This window comes from Microcaecilia unicolor, chromosome 6 (assembly GCF_901765095.1).
Source record: "Microcaecilia unicolor chromosome 6, aMicUni1.1, whole genome shotgun sequence".
Classification (NCBI taxonomy): Eukaryota; Metazoa; Chordata; class Amphibia; order Gymnophiona; family Siphonopidae; genus Microcaecilia; species Microcaecilia unicolor.
In genome coordinates, this window is record NC_044036.1 from 345,718,869 (window position 1) to 345,731,148 (window position 12,280).

Consider the following 12,280-nt stretch of genomic DNA (forward strand, 5'->3'; position numbering starts at 1 on the left):
GGGAATTTTAATATAGTCTGGGATCCACAACTTGATCAACTTGACCCCCCTCCCCTCCCCCCGTGGGAACGAGGTCCAGGTCTGCAAAGGGTCTTCTGCAATTTTGCTCCTTGTTGGATCTTTTGGATGTGTGGAGGGTTTTACACCCTTCAGACAGAGACTACACGCACCTGTTTTGAGCGCACACAACCTAGTCAAGGATAGACTATCTACTGGTCTCCCGATCACTGTTTTCTGATGTAGTAGAAGCTCAGATTGGCCTGTACGTGATCTCGGATCATGCTGCGGTTTGGCTAGACTGGAATCCGGGAGGTCAGGGGATGTCCTCAAAGACCTGGGCTTTTCCCTTATTTGTATTATGATGTGAAATTTAAGGAGAGTTTGTTAGCCGGTTGGTCTGACTATAGGCACTTTAATCAATCTTCTGCAACGGATATTTTGGGAGGCTGCTAAGGTGGTTCTTCGAGGGTCAGTTATTAGCTATGCTAGCCACCGGAGAAAAGCCAGGGATAGAGAAATTCTTCGATTGGAAAGGGAAATCTTGAAACTACGTCAAAAATTTGGTGCCTACCTTAATGCCTCTCTCAAGAGGGAACTATTGTCAGTACAAACAGCTTGGAATTCTCTGATTCATGAACGCGCGACTAAATCACAAAGCTTTTATAGATATCAACTGTACAAACATGGTAGTAAAAATGGGAAACTGTTGGCTAGATTGCGCGAAAGCAGGCGTCTAGGGTTATTGTCACAATTAAGGACTCCACAGGGAAGATGGTACACTCGAATGAAGCAGTATGTGATGTTTTCAAATCCTTTTATCAAACTTTGTATACTCCGCAGGAGTCGGACGATTTCCCGAGTCGTTTATATCTGAAAGGCCTAAATCTTCCTAGTATTGCCCCCTCTGATTGAGAAGCCTTGAACGATCCTATTCATCCCGACGAGGTGTATAGGGTGATCTGCGGAGGTCTGTTGGGTAAGGCCTCGGGTCCTGATGGGCTTCGAGCCGAGTTTTACAAATTGCTGGGGGAAGCAGTTTTTAACACTTGGGTAAATGAGGGCTCTTTGCCACATCATCTGAATGTAGCGCAGGTCGTGGTCCTGCCCAAGCCGGGTCGGGACTCAACTTTTACCTGCATCGTATCGACCGATTTCCCTTCTGAACTACGAAGTGAAGCTTTTTGCCAAAATCTTGGCTAACAGGCTTAGTCGGGTGCTACCTAATATTATCCATGACTCCCAAGTGGGGTTTGTTAAGAATCGTTCTATAACTAAAAATCTTAGACGTATGTTAGCTTCCTTGGAAAGGGTGAAATTACATCAGCAGCCTGCAGTAATGGTAAGCTTTGATGCCGAGAAGGCTTTTGATCATGTTTGGTGGGAGTTTTGTTTGCCACCCTGGGAGTATATGGCTTTGCAGGGTGGTTTGTAGAAGCGCTTAAGATTTTGTATGCTTCTCGGGCGAGGGTAATAGTTAATGGCCAACTTTCTAAAGACTTTTTGATCAGATGTAGGACTATCCCCGCTTCTTTTTGTTCTTTATTTAGACCCCCTCATTCGGGATATTCATTCTAATGTGGATATACAAGGGGTAGATATCAATGGGGAATGCTTCAAATTAGCAGCTTTTGTGGATGATCTTTTGGTTGTTCTCACTGACCCGCAGGTTTCATTGGGTGCACTTTTGGAGTCTTTTCAAGAATTCGGTAATTTTGCAGGGTTCAGGCTAAATTTAGATAAATCAGAGGCATTGGCTAGCTCCCGAGAGATTAAGTGCTCTTGGCCTGGGTCGTTTCCTCTGCAGTGAGCAGAACGGTCCTTTAAATACTTGGGTGTACTTCTCTCCTCGGAGGTCACGGAGTTATACCAGCTTGATGTGACCCAGATGTTACTTAACACTCAGCGACAATTGGAGAAGTGGCAGGCGTTACCCTTGCCTTTGATCAGGCACATCTGCCTCTTTCGAATGGTAATTTTTCCTAGATGGCTGTATATGCTCCAAATTTTGCCGCTGCGGCTATTAACAAAAAGACTTGCTTCGCGGTTTTGCTGGGCTAAGAAGAAAGCAAAGCCTTCCCAATATGAGACTTTACAATATTGCATGTCTCTTACGTCATGTTCGAGATTGGCTCTACTCCTCCAGTTACTTTACGCCTCTTGCACTCAAAGTGGCATACTTTGCCCCATATACTTTATCTTTATTACATGCGGAGAAATCTTTGATTCCTAGACATTTTAGGAATAGTGTGCTCTTGGGCACTCTCAGGGAAGTATTAAGGTTTTTGATGAAGGGGCTAGGAGGGGACCCACAAGTCACTGAACTGCTACCTATAAGAGGAAACCTTGCTTTTCCCCCAGGATTGGATAATCCGACCTTTATTCAGTGGGAGCGGTTAGGAATGAGAACCTTGGAACATATCCTAGATATGGAGGGAGGGTTGAAATCTTTGAATTTTATTTATTTATTTATTGCATTTGTATCCCACATTTTCCCACCCATTTGCAGGCTCAATGTGGCTTACAGAGTTTGGTTATGACAATCATTCCATGATATCAGACATAATTAGTAATGTACAAAGATTAGGTGAGGAAGGTGTTAGGCAGGATGTAAGGTGGACTATAATAATTAATTAAAAGGCCAAGAATGTATTAGATGGGGAGACACTTTTGCATATTGTCGGGTCAGACATTACATTCGGTCCCTGCCAGTGGGGGCTCTGGGGTTATGGAGTGGGGACAAGCTTCAAGACATTTTCGAGACAGTCGCTGATGGTGCCCCCATGGTATCTGGGGTAGATAAGGCTTTATGGCAGTTCTGGAAAATCAAAGGGGTGGAAGCAATCAAATTAAAATGGGAGCAGGATATGGTGAAGAAGTTGGACACGTGGGACTTTTTGTCTTCTATTAAAAATATCCCATGCCTTACTAGCAGTGCTATTTATAGGGAGTGCTCTTTCCGTGTTTATTACAGAGCTTACTTATCCCAAGTTCAGCTTTTTCGGGTGGGAGGTATTCAATCGCTAACTAAATTAATGGACAACACTTTTTTCCATGCATTTTGGGGATGTGTGGAGATAAGGCGATTTTGGCGCCGGATTATTGACTACTTGGCATCAATTTTTTCTTGTAGAATCGCCGGTTCCCCACTTCAGTTAGTGCTGGATTGCCTGGGGGACTTTCGGGGCCCTGCGGTGAAGAATAGACTGGTGTTTCGTAAGCTGTGTTTACTGGCGAGGAAGGTCATTTTGCAGACCTGGACCTCTGAATCCCTGTCTGAATTTTGGCATTGGCGTAATATGGTACACCTGTTAGTATCCTGGGAGGTGCGGGAAGTAAAATGCTCTTTTAAACGTAAATCTTGGTTTTTGAAAATTTGGAATCCCTACTTGGCCTCTCTGTCACCAAGAGGAAGCAGTCTTATTTTGAATCTGTTGAGCTGTCAGCGAGACTATAGGGGGGAGGAGGGGAGCGGGGTTAGAGTAGGGTAAGTTGCTTTCCGTCCAATGTTCTGGGGGGTTATAAGAGTCCAGACCTCCTGGGGCATGGGTGGGGGGGAGATCTACAGGGGAAAAGGGGGGGGGGGGAGAGAGAATGGGGGGGAGGATTGCTCAGTTGGGTTGGATCAAGATTAATAAGATTTTATTATCACCTTTTTGAGTTAGTGGCCAGTATTGTCTGGCGTATGCTATTATTATCGTTTTAAGGCAGTGATTATTCCTCCCAGGGGTGTGGGGGGGGGGGGGGGGGGAGGATGGGTGGAAAGGGGAGAAAATTGTTATTTCTCTGCCAATGGTTTTTTTGCTCTTCTGTTGCATGTTCCTGGTATTCAATGTATGATATATTGATTAAGTTGGATTTCTTTAATATGCTGGTTTATCAATAAAAATTGTTGGAAATAAAAAATGTCTATTGCGAGTATCCAGCTGTTACAAAACACTGCAGTGGGGATCTTGTTTCTAAGTCAAAATTTGACTTGAGTACACCATTACTTAAATCTTTTCATTGGCTTCCCATAACTGTTAAGATAAGAATTTAAAATGTGTATGCTTGGCTCATTAAATCATTAATGGTAATTGTCTTGAGTATTTGACCTCCTTAATTACACTTAGAAGTAACCAAGAGTCCTGTAGATCGATTCACAAAAACAAACATTTGGTGCTAACATCATCATCTTTGAAGCTTAAATCCTCATATAAAAAAATATTTCCATTTCTTGCAATTTCATTTTGGAATTTGTTACCTACTGTTCTTAGATTAGTTCAATTGTTAAGATCTCATATAATCTTGAAGTTTTGGCTTTTCCAAAAATAACATGGGGGGGCCCTTTTACAGAGTGGTGGTAAGGTTCGCTCTTTCGGGACTACCGCTAGCCCAACACAGCAGTAGTTCTGAGTCGAGGTGCACCATTTCTGGAGGGAGGGGGGACCCTGGAAATAGTGTGGTGGTAACCTGACAGTAATCGGGCATCGCTGTGTGCTGCTGGGTTACCATGGGAACCCATCTCAATGGATGGCGGTAAGGGCTCCCAGCTGCATGGCCAAGCAATAAGAGTTATCTTACTGCGCGGCCGTGTTTTGGGTGGGGGGGGCTTTTACTAGCTGTTGTAAAAAGGGCCCTGGCACATGGGAAAAATGGCCCCCACTGCTACCGCAGGACTGTTTTTCCCACAGCTTAGTAAAAGGATCCCATAATTTAATCTTGGGAATTTGTTTGAGTCGTTCATGAGTTAGGATTAATTTTGTATAGTTTTGTTTGTTTTACCTTTTTTTTGCACTTTGTTTATTTCTTTTATTTTGTAAACCGTCTAGAGCTAATGGCAAGGATGGTATATAAAAAGGTTGTGTTATGAGACTTCCGTGGACACGATGAGCAAGATCGGACGCTGAATAGGGTAGCTCCTCAGCACCTTCTCTTTTCCTGCTAAAATATCGACCCTTACCTCCTTGAGTTGCTAAAATTTCTTCTACACCTGCTTGGAGAGCTTGTTGGATGCTACTGGAGTTGTTTGGTAGATGGATACGTGCTCGGAATGACCTCAAAACCCCTCTGAAAAGACCAAGATAAGCAGTGTCAGTTGGAAAGCAAGATGGCGGATCAGCACTCCTCGCCGAGCCCTTCGGTCTGCTCCGCTTGGGTGGCGGAGTTCACGGCCGAGGTGATGGCAGCGGTGGAGGCCACACTCAGTAAAAAGCTCTAGCAAATGTATGATCGAGCGGAGGAGGCGCATGAGCGTATTGATAGTCTGAATTTGGAGTTAAACATACGATTAGCATCCTGCAGTTCCAGCAGCAGCAAATTATGAAATTGAACTCTCCATTGCCAATATGCAGGTACAGCCTGTCTCACCCAATGTTGGAGTATACATTTCTTGCCAATGAGACATGCTTTACAAATCAACTGGCATTTTCCCAGTCCTTCAGACACAGGTTTCTTAGTTGTGCTGTGACCTGTATGTTCTACATAGAGTAAACTGGTTAGTGATCCTGTTTTGATGAAAACACCAGCTTCTTTTATTGCAAGTGGTGGTACAAGTGCTTAACTAAAGCATGCTGGACCCTTATCTCCCCTTTTTCTCTCTGTTAGAGAAAAAGGGAAGGTTCATGAAAACAACATATCCCATTCAGCCTTGTCTAGTCCTCCATACAACCAGTTCTCTGCTGAATTAATATGTCAGCAAGTGATATCACATGCATGTCAGAGCTCCTTTCTCTGCCCCCCCTCTTTAATCCAGTTGGGTTGGCTATAGTGCGAGTGCCTGCGGAACTGCTTCTCCATACCTTGTTATACTACAATTTAGGAAAGCCTGATCCTTCCCACATTCACTTCTGGGATTAAAAAGAATAATAATGGTAGTCAAAAATATACACTGCAAAAGGTAGTTTTCTTGTAAGTTTCTGAGCCACTTATCCTGGACTTTTTGCCACTTAGTGGATAAAGTTCCTACTGGGGACTATGGTTGATTGATGTAGAGCAACACCTAGCTGTTCCCCTCATACATCTGTTAAGTCTTAAGTTCCTCCTTTGTGGGCACAAGTATTAATTATCTTTGTAGAAGAGCATGTACTAACAGGGATTTTCAAGTCTTACACAATTTCAGAGCTGCTTTGCTACATCCTACGTTTTCTGGACTGATGTGGTATGACTTCTAAGGAAGGAGAAATTGTATTACCTGATAATTTTCTTTCCTTTAATCCTACCAGACCAGTCTAGAGGTCCTCCTTCAGTGAATATGAATGAGCATGCTTCCATTAAAAGTTGTTCTCCTGCTGTCTTGTCATTTCTCAGTTTGAAGTGCTTCTGTTTTGGTTCCTCTAACCAATTTAATTGGATTTTGACGCAGCTCCTGACCAAGTTGGAGAATTGTGTGTCAGTAGAGTACAATAATGCCTTGTTGGTAAAGGTAATAGATGAAGACTGGAAGTATGATCATGAGTACCATTGCTTTGTTATTCGAAATACTGAGTGTTGTACGATTGCACGGTGCCCTTAGGGAGTGAGCCACACAAAACTACTTATGTTTCTCTGTCTTCATCTGCTGGTTGACGGACTGGCCTGGTAGGACTAAAGGAAAGAAACTATCAGGTAAGATTAATTTCTCCTTATCTTTGAACACTATTCAGCTGCATTTGGCCATCTAATTGTGCAGATGAGTATCTGGCTAAATTTACTTGATCAAAATTTGAATGGATAGTTTTAGACCTACTAGCCATGTATCTTTGACCCAGCCACTGGCAAAGTTTGTGCTGTTTGCTTTACGTACACACTTTAATTTATAGCTTGTTTTTCCAGGGCTGCTTAAATCAAGGAACTGCACAGGGTAGAGGGGACCATTTCTTAGATAGACTTCCCTGCCTGAATCCTGATTTTAGCTGGGTAATTATGTAATACCATTTGAAAAACGGGATATGGCAGATTACATACTGTCCAGAACTTGCTGTTCATATGGTTCTCTGGGATTTCATTAGTGATGCTTTTCTTCCACATAAATGTGCTTTGTGTTTTTTAAAATTGAAATTTAATTATGTATACATAAGGGAAGATGCGCAAAAAGGAAATATTCCAAATAGTAATGACATCAAAATATATGAGCCCCCATCACGGGAGGAAAGACCAGGCATCTAATAATCTAAAAATTACTATTACTCTCCTTCTCTTCTCTAACAGTAAAACTATCCAACTTCAATAGAAAGAGAAATTATAGTTTTAAACATTTTTGTTCATTAAAATGCCTTCAGCTACAATGGATGTACAAACACACAACTTTTTCCCAAATAACTGACCAACCATTTACACTGAAATGTTTAAATAGAAGGACACCGCAACAGACAAAACATGAGGCCTCATCTCAAGGAATATCCTCTTCCTCTTCATTTGAGTAGTACCCCGCGCTTTCCCACACAATGCAGGCCACAAAAGGGGATTTGAAAAAACAAAATAGAGCATAAGAATTGAAATCATGTCTACTTTTTTCAGGCACATAAGAGGGTAGATCTATTAGGAGTATCATTAAAGATTCAAGAAAATCTGATAAATCTAATGTTTAAGGAGCTAATAGCGCCTCCTCCCCCCTCCCCCACGATACATCCCTTTTCACAGTTTGATTAGGCAAATATTACAGAGTGGAAGTAGAAATAAAATCAAAAGCAAACATGTACAGAGAAATGCTTTTCAGAATTTCATAGGAGAAGACAAACTGGTTTTGGACAAATTCAAGAACTGGAGGTTTCTTAAGCGAAACATTTTTTTCCAAGTGTTCAGTACGCTATGCAGAGCCAACTGTCCTTAACACCTGTAGGTAACAGTAGACACTTGGATTCGCAGATGAAATTACATCTTAGAATGAAGTTTCCACTTTCATTTATTCTTTCTGTATCCTTGGAAAATTGAGTTGCTTTTCTCCATTACACTGAACGGAAAGAAATCAGTGCGTGACACAGCCTTCCACATATCATGTAAATTCACTTCATCAAAAGCCTCTTTCTCCACTTCCTGGGAAGGAAAGGGTAGTATAATCTTCGCAAGCATGGTTACCCAATCCACATCAATGGGTGACAATTTGCGAGAAGGGTGCAAAGACCCCATAGGAGGGTTGGGGTAGGGATCTATATACAAGGACTCAAGTACACCCCAGAAAATTGGGAGGAGTTAGAAATAGATGGTATAGTACCACAAATAGATGTGGATTGTCTAGACCGCAAGTGTTTATTTTCTAAAGGACCTGACATTAACTGACTGCACTGAAGGACTTTTATCCTTAATCTTCTTCCTCATTTCCCTGATGGAACAGGCTCTGATGTAAAAGCAAACATAAAGGTCCAAAGTAGCCCGTTGTGTCATCCATTCAGATTTTGTTTGTGGGCTGGGTCACTTCATGCCGACATTTCCAGTCTCAGTTCCATCCCTTTAGCACTGATATGTAGAACCACAGAATGGTACAGCAGCAGCCAACACCTGTCCAAAGTTATAGGCCTTCCCTCTCCCATGTGTGACATTTTTCATCTTGTGGTTGGTGCTTTTTCTGTATATGGAATGGACTTTAGGATCTCTAGTGCTTTTATTTATTTATTTATTTATTTAATATGTGTAGTGGGTGGGTTGCAGGTCTCCTTTGTCTTTTACTGTCTTTTTTTTTGTTTTAGATCTAACTTGTAGTTTTTGTACAGGTTTAGCTGAGTTAGCAGCTCGGAAATACAAGCAGGCAGCAAAATGCTTTCTATTGGCCTCATTTGACCACTGTGACTTCCCTGAGGTAAGCACTACAAACGTGAATGCTATTTACTCTTTCTACTGATTGGCACTGTCTTTGTCTCTAAGAAGAGGCACATTTGCTGGTCTTTGTCTCTGTTTCTATCAGATAATACATTCTCTCGCACACCTTTTGTCTCCACCATGTCTGATGTATTTTTCCTCTGCTGCTTGTTTTTGTATCTGTATCCAAGGATCTGTTCCTTGCACATTGCTATCCATCTGGTGCAATGTGCAAGGAACAGCTGACAGAATATGTACTTCACAAGCTTCATTTTCTGATATTGGCCTATTGCCTGCTGGTACAAGGAAACGTGTTGCAAGTTTCATTTAACCTCCTCCCCCCCCCCCCCCCCCCCCCCCCCCCCCAAAAAAAAAGAGCCTTTGGAGACATGCATAGGAGCATCAGCAACTCAGTCGAACTGCCAAGCCTCTCAAGTCAAGCATTTCATTATATTACACAGAGGCATCACAGAGGCATTTTTCCTTTTAATATTTGTCAGTTTGGCTCATTTTTCTTTAGCAGTTTATTCCTCCCTTCCAAAACATCTCAGGAGACTCTTGCCAACCTGAGGGCTGGACAGATATCTCTTCCAACCAAGGTGCATCCTCAGTGCCACTCATTAGTTGACAGGGGAGTGGAAGATGTCTTCCCTGGCTTCCAAGGTCTAGGAGCACCACCTTTATGGTAAATGGACTATGAAAACCAGCACTAAGCCATGAGGTCTGCAGCGTTGCTTTTTTAATATGTCACGTTCCCTTTTTCTCCAGCTTCTGTCTTCCAGCAATGTGGCTGTTTATGGTGGGCTTTGTGCTCTTGCCACATTTGACCGTCAAGAATTACAGCGCAATGTTATCTCCAGCAGGTCGGTGGCATTCTAGAAGAGAAGTAGGTGATAGATTTGTAAAGATCCTATGTGTACAAAAATGGAGATTTTACTAAACAAATAATTTATGTTTACAGCTCCTTTAAACTATTTCTAGAGCTTGAACCTCAGGTGCGAGATATTATCTTCAAGTTTTATGAATCAAAGTATGCTTCATGTCTGAAGATGCTTGATGAGATGAAGGTGAGTTCATGTACAATTATCATCGATTTCTCTGCAGTGTGATTTGCTCAAATTACTCTGGACATTAGAGACTAAGAACATAAAGTAAAAACCCATGATTTCTTAAAAGTACTGATGTTTGGATCAAATCTCCCCTGCTTCTATTTGGGTGGTGGTCAGACAGATGTAGATAAGATGTATGTCTTCCAATTAAATTTATGTAGACTTTTATTCCCAACTGGATTTTGTGTGTACAAGGGTACATAAGAATTATCATACTGGGTCAGACTAAAGATCCGTCAAGCACAGTATCCTGTTTCCAAAAGTGGTCAATCCAAGTCACAAGTACTAGGTAGAATCCCAAAGAATAGCAAGATTCCATGCTACTTACCCCCCAGGGATCAGTGGCTTTCCTTGGCTCTAGAGGTTTACGGACTTTTCCTGTGGGATCTTGTTCAAACCTCTTTTAAACCCAACTGTGCCATCTGTTTTAACCATATCCTTGGAAACTGAAGGCCTGCATACAATTGACAGAAACGTGAGCTGCTTTCAAGCAAACAATTGCCTACAATAACAAATGGAATGACTGCAAAGTGCAAACAAAGTGATCATTTCATAGCATCTTACCAGACCAGTCCAGAACCTGTGGATTCTACCTGTTGATCAGCGGATGGAGTTGGAGAAACAAAGAAGTCAAAAGGTTCAAAGACCAGGGGACACTCAATGAAGTTACATGGAAATACTTTTAAAACAAATAGGAGGAAATATTTTTTCACTCAAAGTGGATGGTGATGAGTGCACCGTGCAACTCCTGGACTAGTTACCGAAACAGCTCTTGACCCAGACCTCCACTCAAGCTTCCCCAGAAGAAGGGACTTTTTGAAGTAAAATTCATCTCCCTTTGCTCCAGGCCTTAAAGCATTCCACCTTCCAGGCTTATGAGACAATATGGCGAGTATTTGAAGCATCGTGTTCTAACAGAGCCTGGAATTCTTTTCAGGCTTCCATTGTTCAAATTCTAGCTTTTCTTCGAGAGATATAACAAAGGTTTAGCTGTGCAGTCTTTGGAAGAACAGGTGGCAGCCCTGGCTTCAGTGGAATCTGAATGTAGTTCTCAAAGCCTTGGGTCATCCATCCTTTGAACCCCTTAAGTTAGCAATCCTTAAAGATGTTATCTTAAAGACAAAGAGTTCCTTCTGGCCATTTCTTTTGTTCACAGAGTTTCAGCATTGAAAGCTTTATTTTGCAGAGATCCATTCCTCCATTTCAAAGATGCATGGATTTCCGTTTTTATGGAACATAAGAATAGCCATACTGGGTCAGACCAATGGTTCATCTAGCCCAGTATCCTGCTTCCAACAGTGGCCAATCCAGGTCACAAGTACTGGGTAGAATTCCAAATGGTAGCAATATTCCATGCTACCAATCTCAGGGCAAGCAATGGCTTCCCCCATGTCTTTCTCAGTAGCAGACTATGGACTTTTCCTCCAGGAACGTGTTCAAACCTTTTTTAAACCTAGATATGCTAACCACTGTTACCACATCCTCTGGCAACGAGTTCCAGAGCTTAACTATTCTTTGAGTGAAAAAATATTTCCTCCTATTTGTTTTAAAAGTGTTTCCATGTAACTTCATTGAGTGTCCCCTGGTCTTTGTACTTTTTGAAAGAGTGAAAAATTGATTCAATTCTACCTGCTCTATACCACTCAGGATTTTATAGACCTCATTCATATCCCCCATCAGTGTCTCTTTTCCAAGCTGGAGAGCCCTAACCTCTTTACCATTTCCTCATATGGGAGGAGTTCCGTCCCCTTTATCATTTTGGTTGCTCTTCTTTGAACCTTTTCTAATTCCGCTATATCTTTTTTGAGATACAGCAGAATTGAACGCAATGCTCAAGGTGAGGTCGCACCACAGAGCAATACAGAGGCATTATAATATTCTTGGTCTTATTTTGCATCCCTTTCCTAATAATTCCTTGCATTCTGTTTGCTTTTCTGGCTGCCACTGCGCACTGGACAGAAGATTTTCAGCGTATTGTCTACAGTGACACCTAGATCTTTTTCTTGAGTGCTGACTCCTAAGGTGGACCCTAGCATCAGCTAACTCTGATTCGGATTATTCTTTCCAATGTGCATCTCTTTGCATTTGTCCACATTAAATTTCATCTACCATTTGGATGCTCAGTCTTCCAGTTTCCTAAGGTCTTCCTGCAATTTTTCACAATCTGCATGTGTTATAACATCTTTGAATAGTTTAGTCATCTGGAAACGTAATCACCTCGTTTGTCGTTCTGATTTCCATGTCATTTATAAATATGTTAAGTAGCACTGGTCTTGGTACAGATCCCTGTAGCATTCCACTGTTCACCCTCCACCATTGAGAAAAATGGCCATTTTAGCCCTACCCAAAAATGGGCGGATCGTTACTTATCTAAGCACCGAGATTACATCTTATTTGAAAAGCGGGACTGATTTGTAAGAGAA

General features: G+C 42.0%; 1 protein-coding gene across 4 annotated transcripts in view; it reads left to right on the forward strand.

The window, feature by feature from the left end:
- GPS1 (G protein pathway suppressor 1) overlaps positions 1-12,280 on the forward strand; it is a 65,111-nt gene that overhangs the window by 37,321 nt on the left and 15,510 nt on the right. For all 4 annotated transcript variants that reach the window (XM_030205190.1, XM_030205187.1, XM_030205189.1 and 1 more), the window contains 3 exons: positions 8,664-8,749; positions 9,517-9,611; positions 9,710-9,815. In XM_030205190.1, coding sequence (XP_030061050.1) covers positions 8,664-8,749; positions 9,517-9,611; positions 9,710-9,815 — 287 coding nt within the window. The remainder of the gene's footprint in view (positions 1-8,663; positions 8,750-9,516; positions 9,612-9,709; positions 9,816-12,280) is intronic.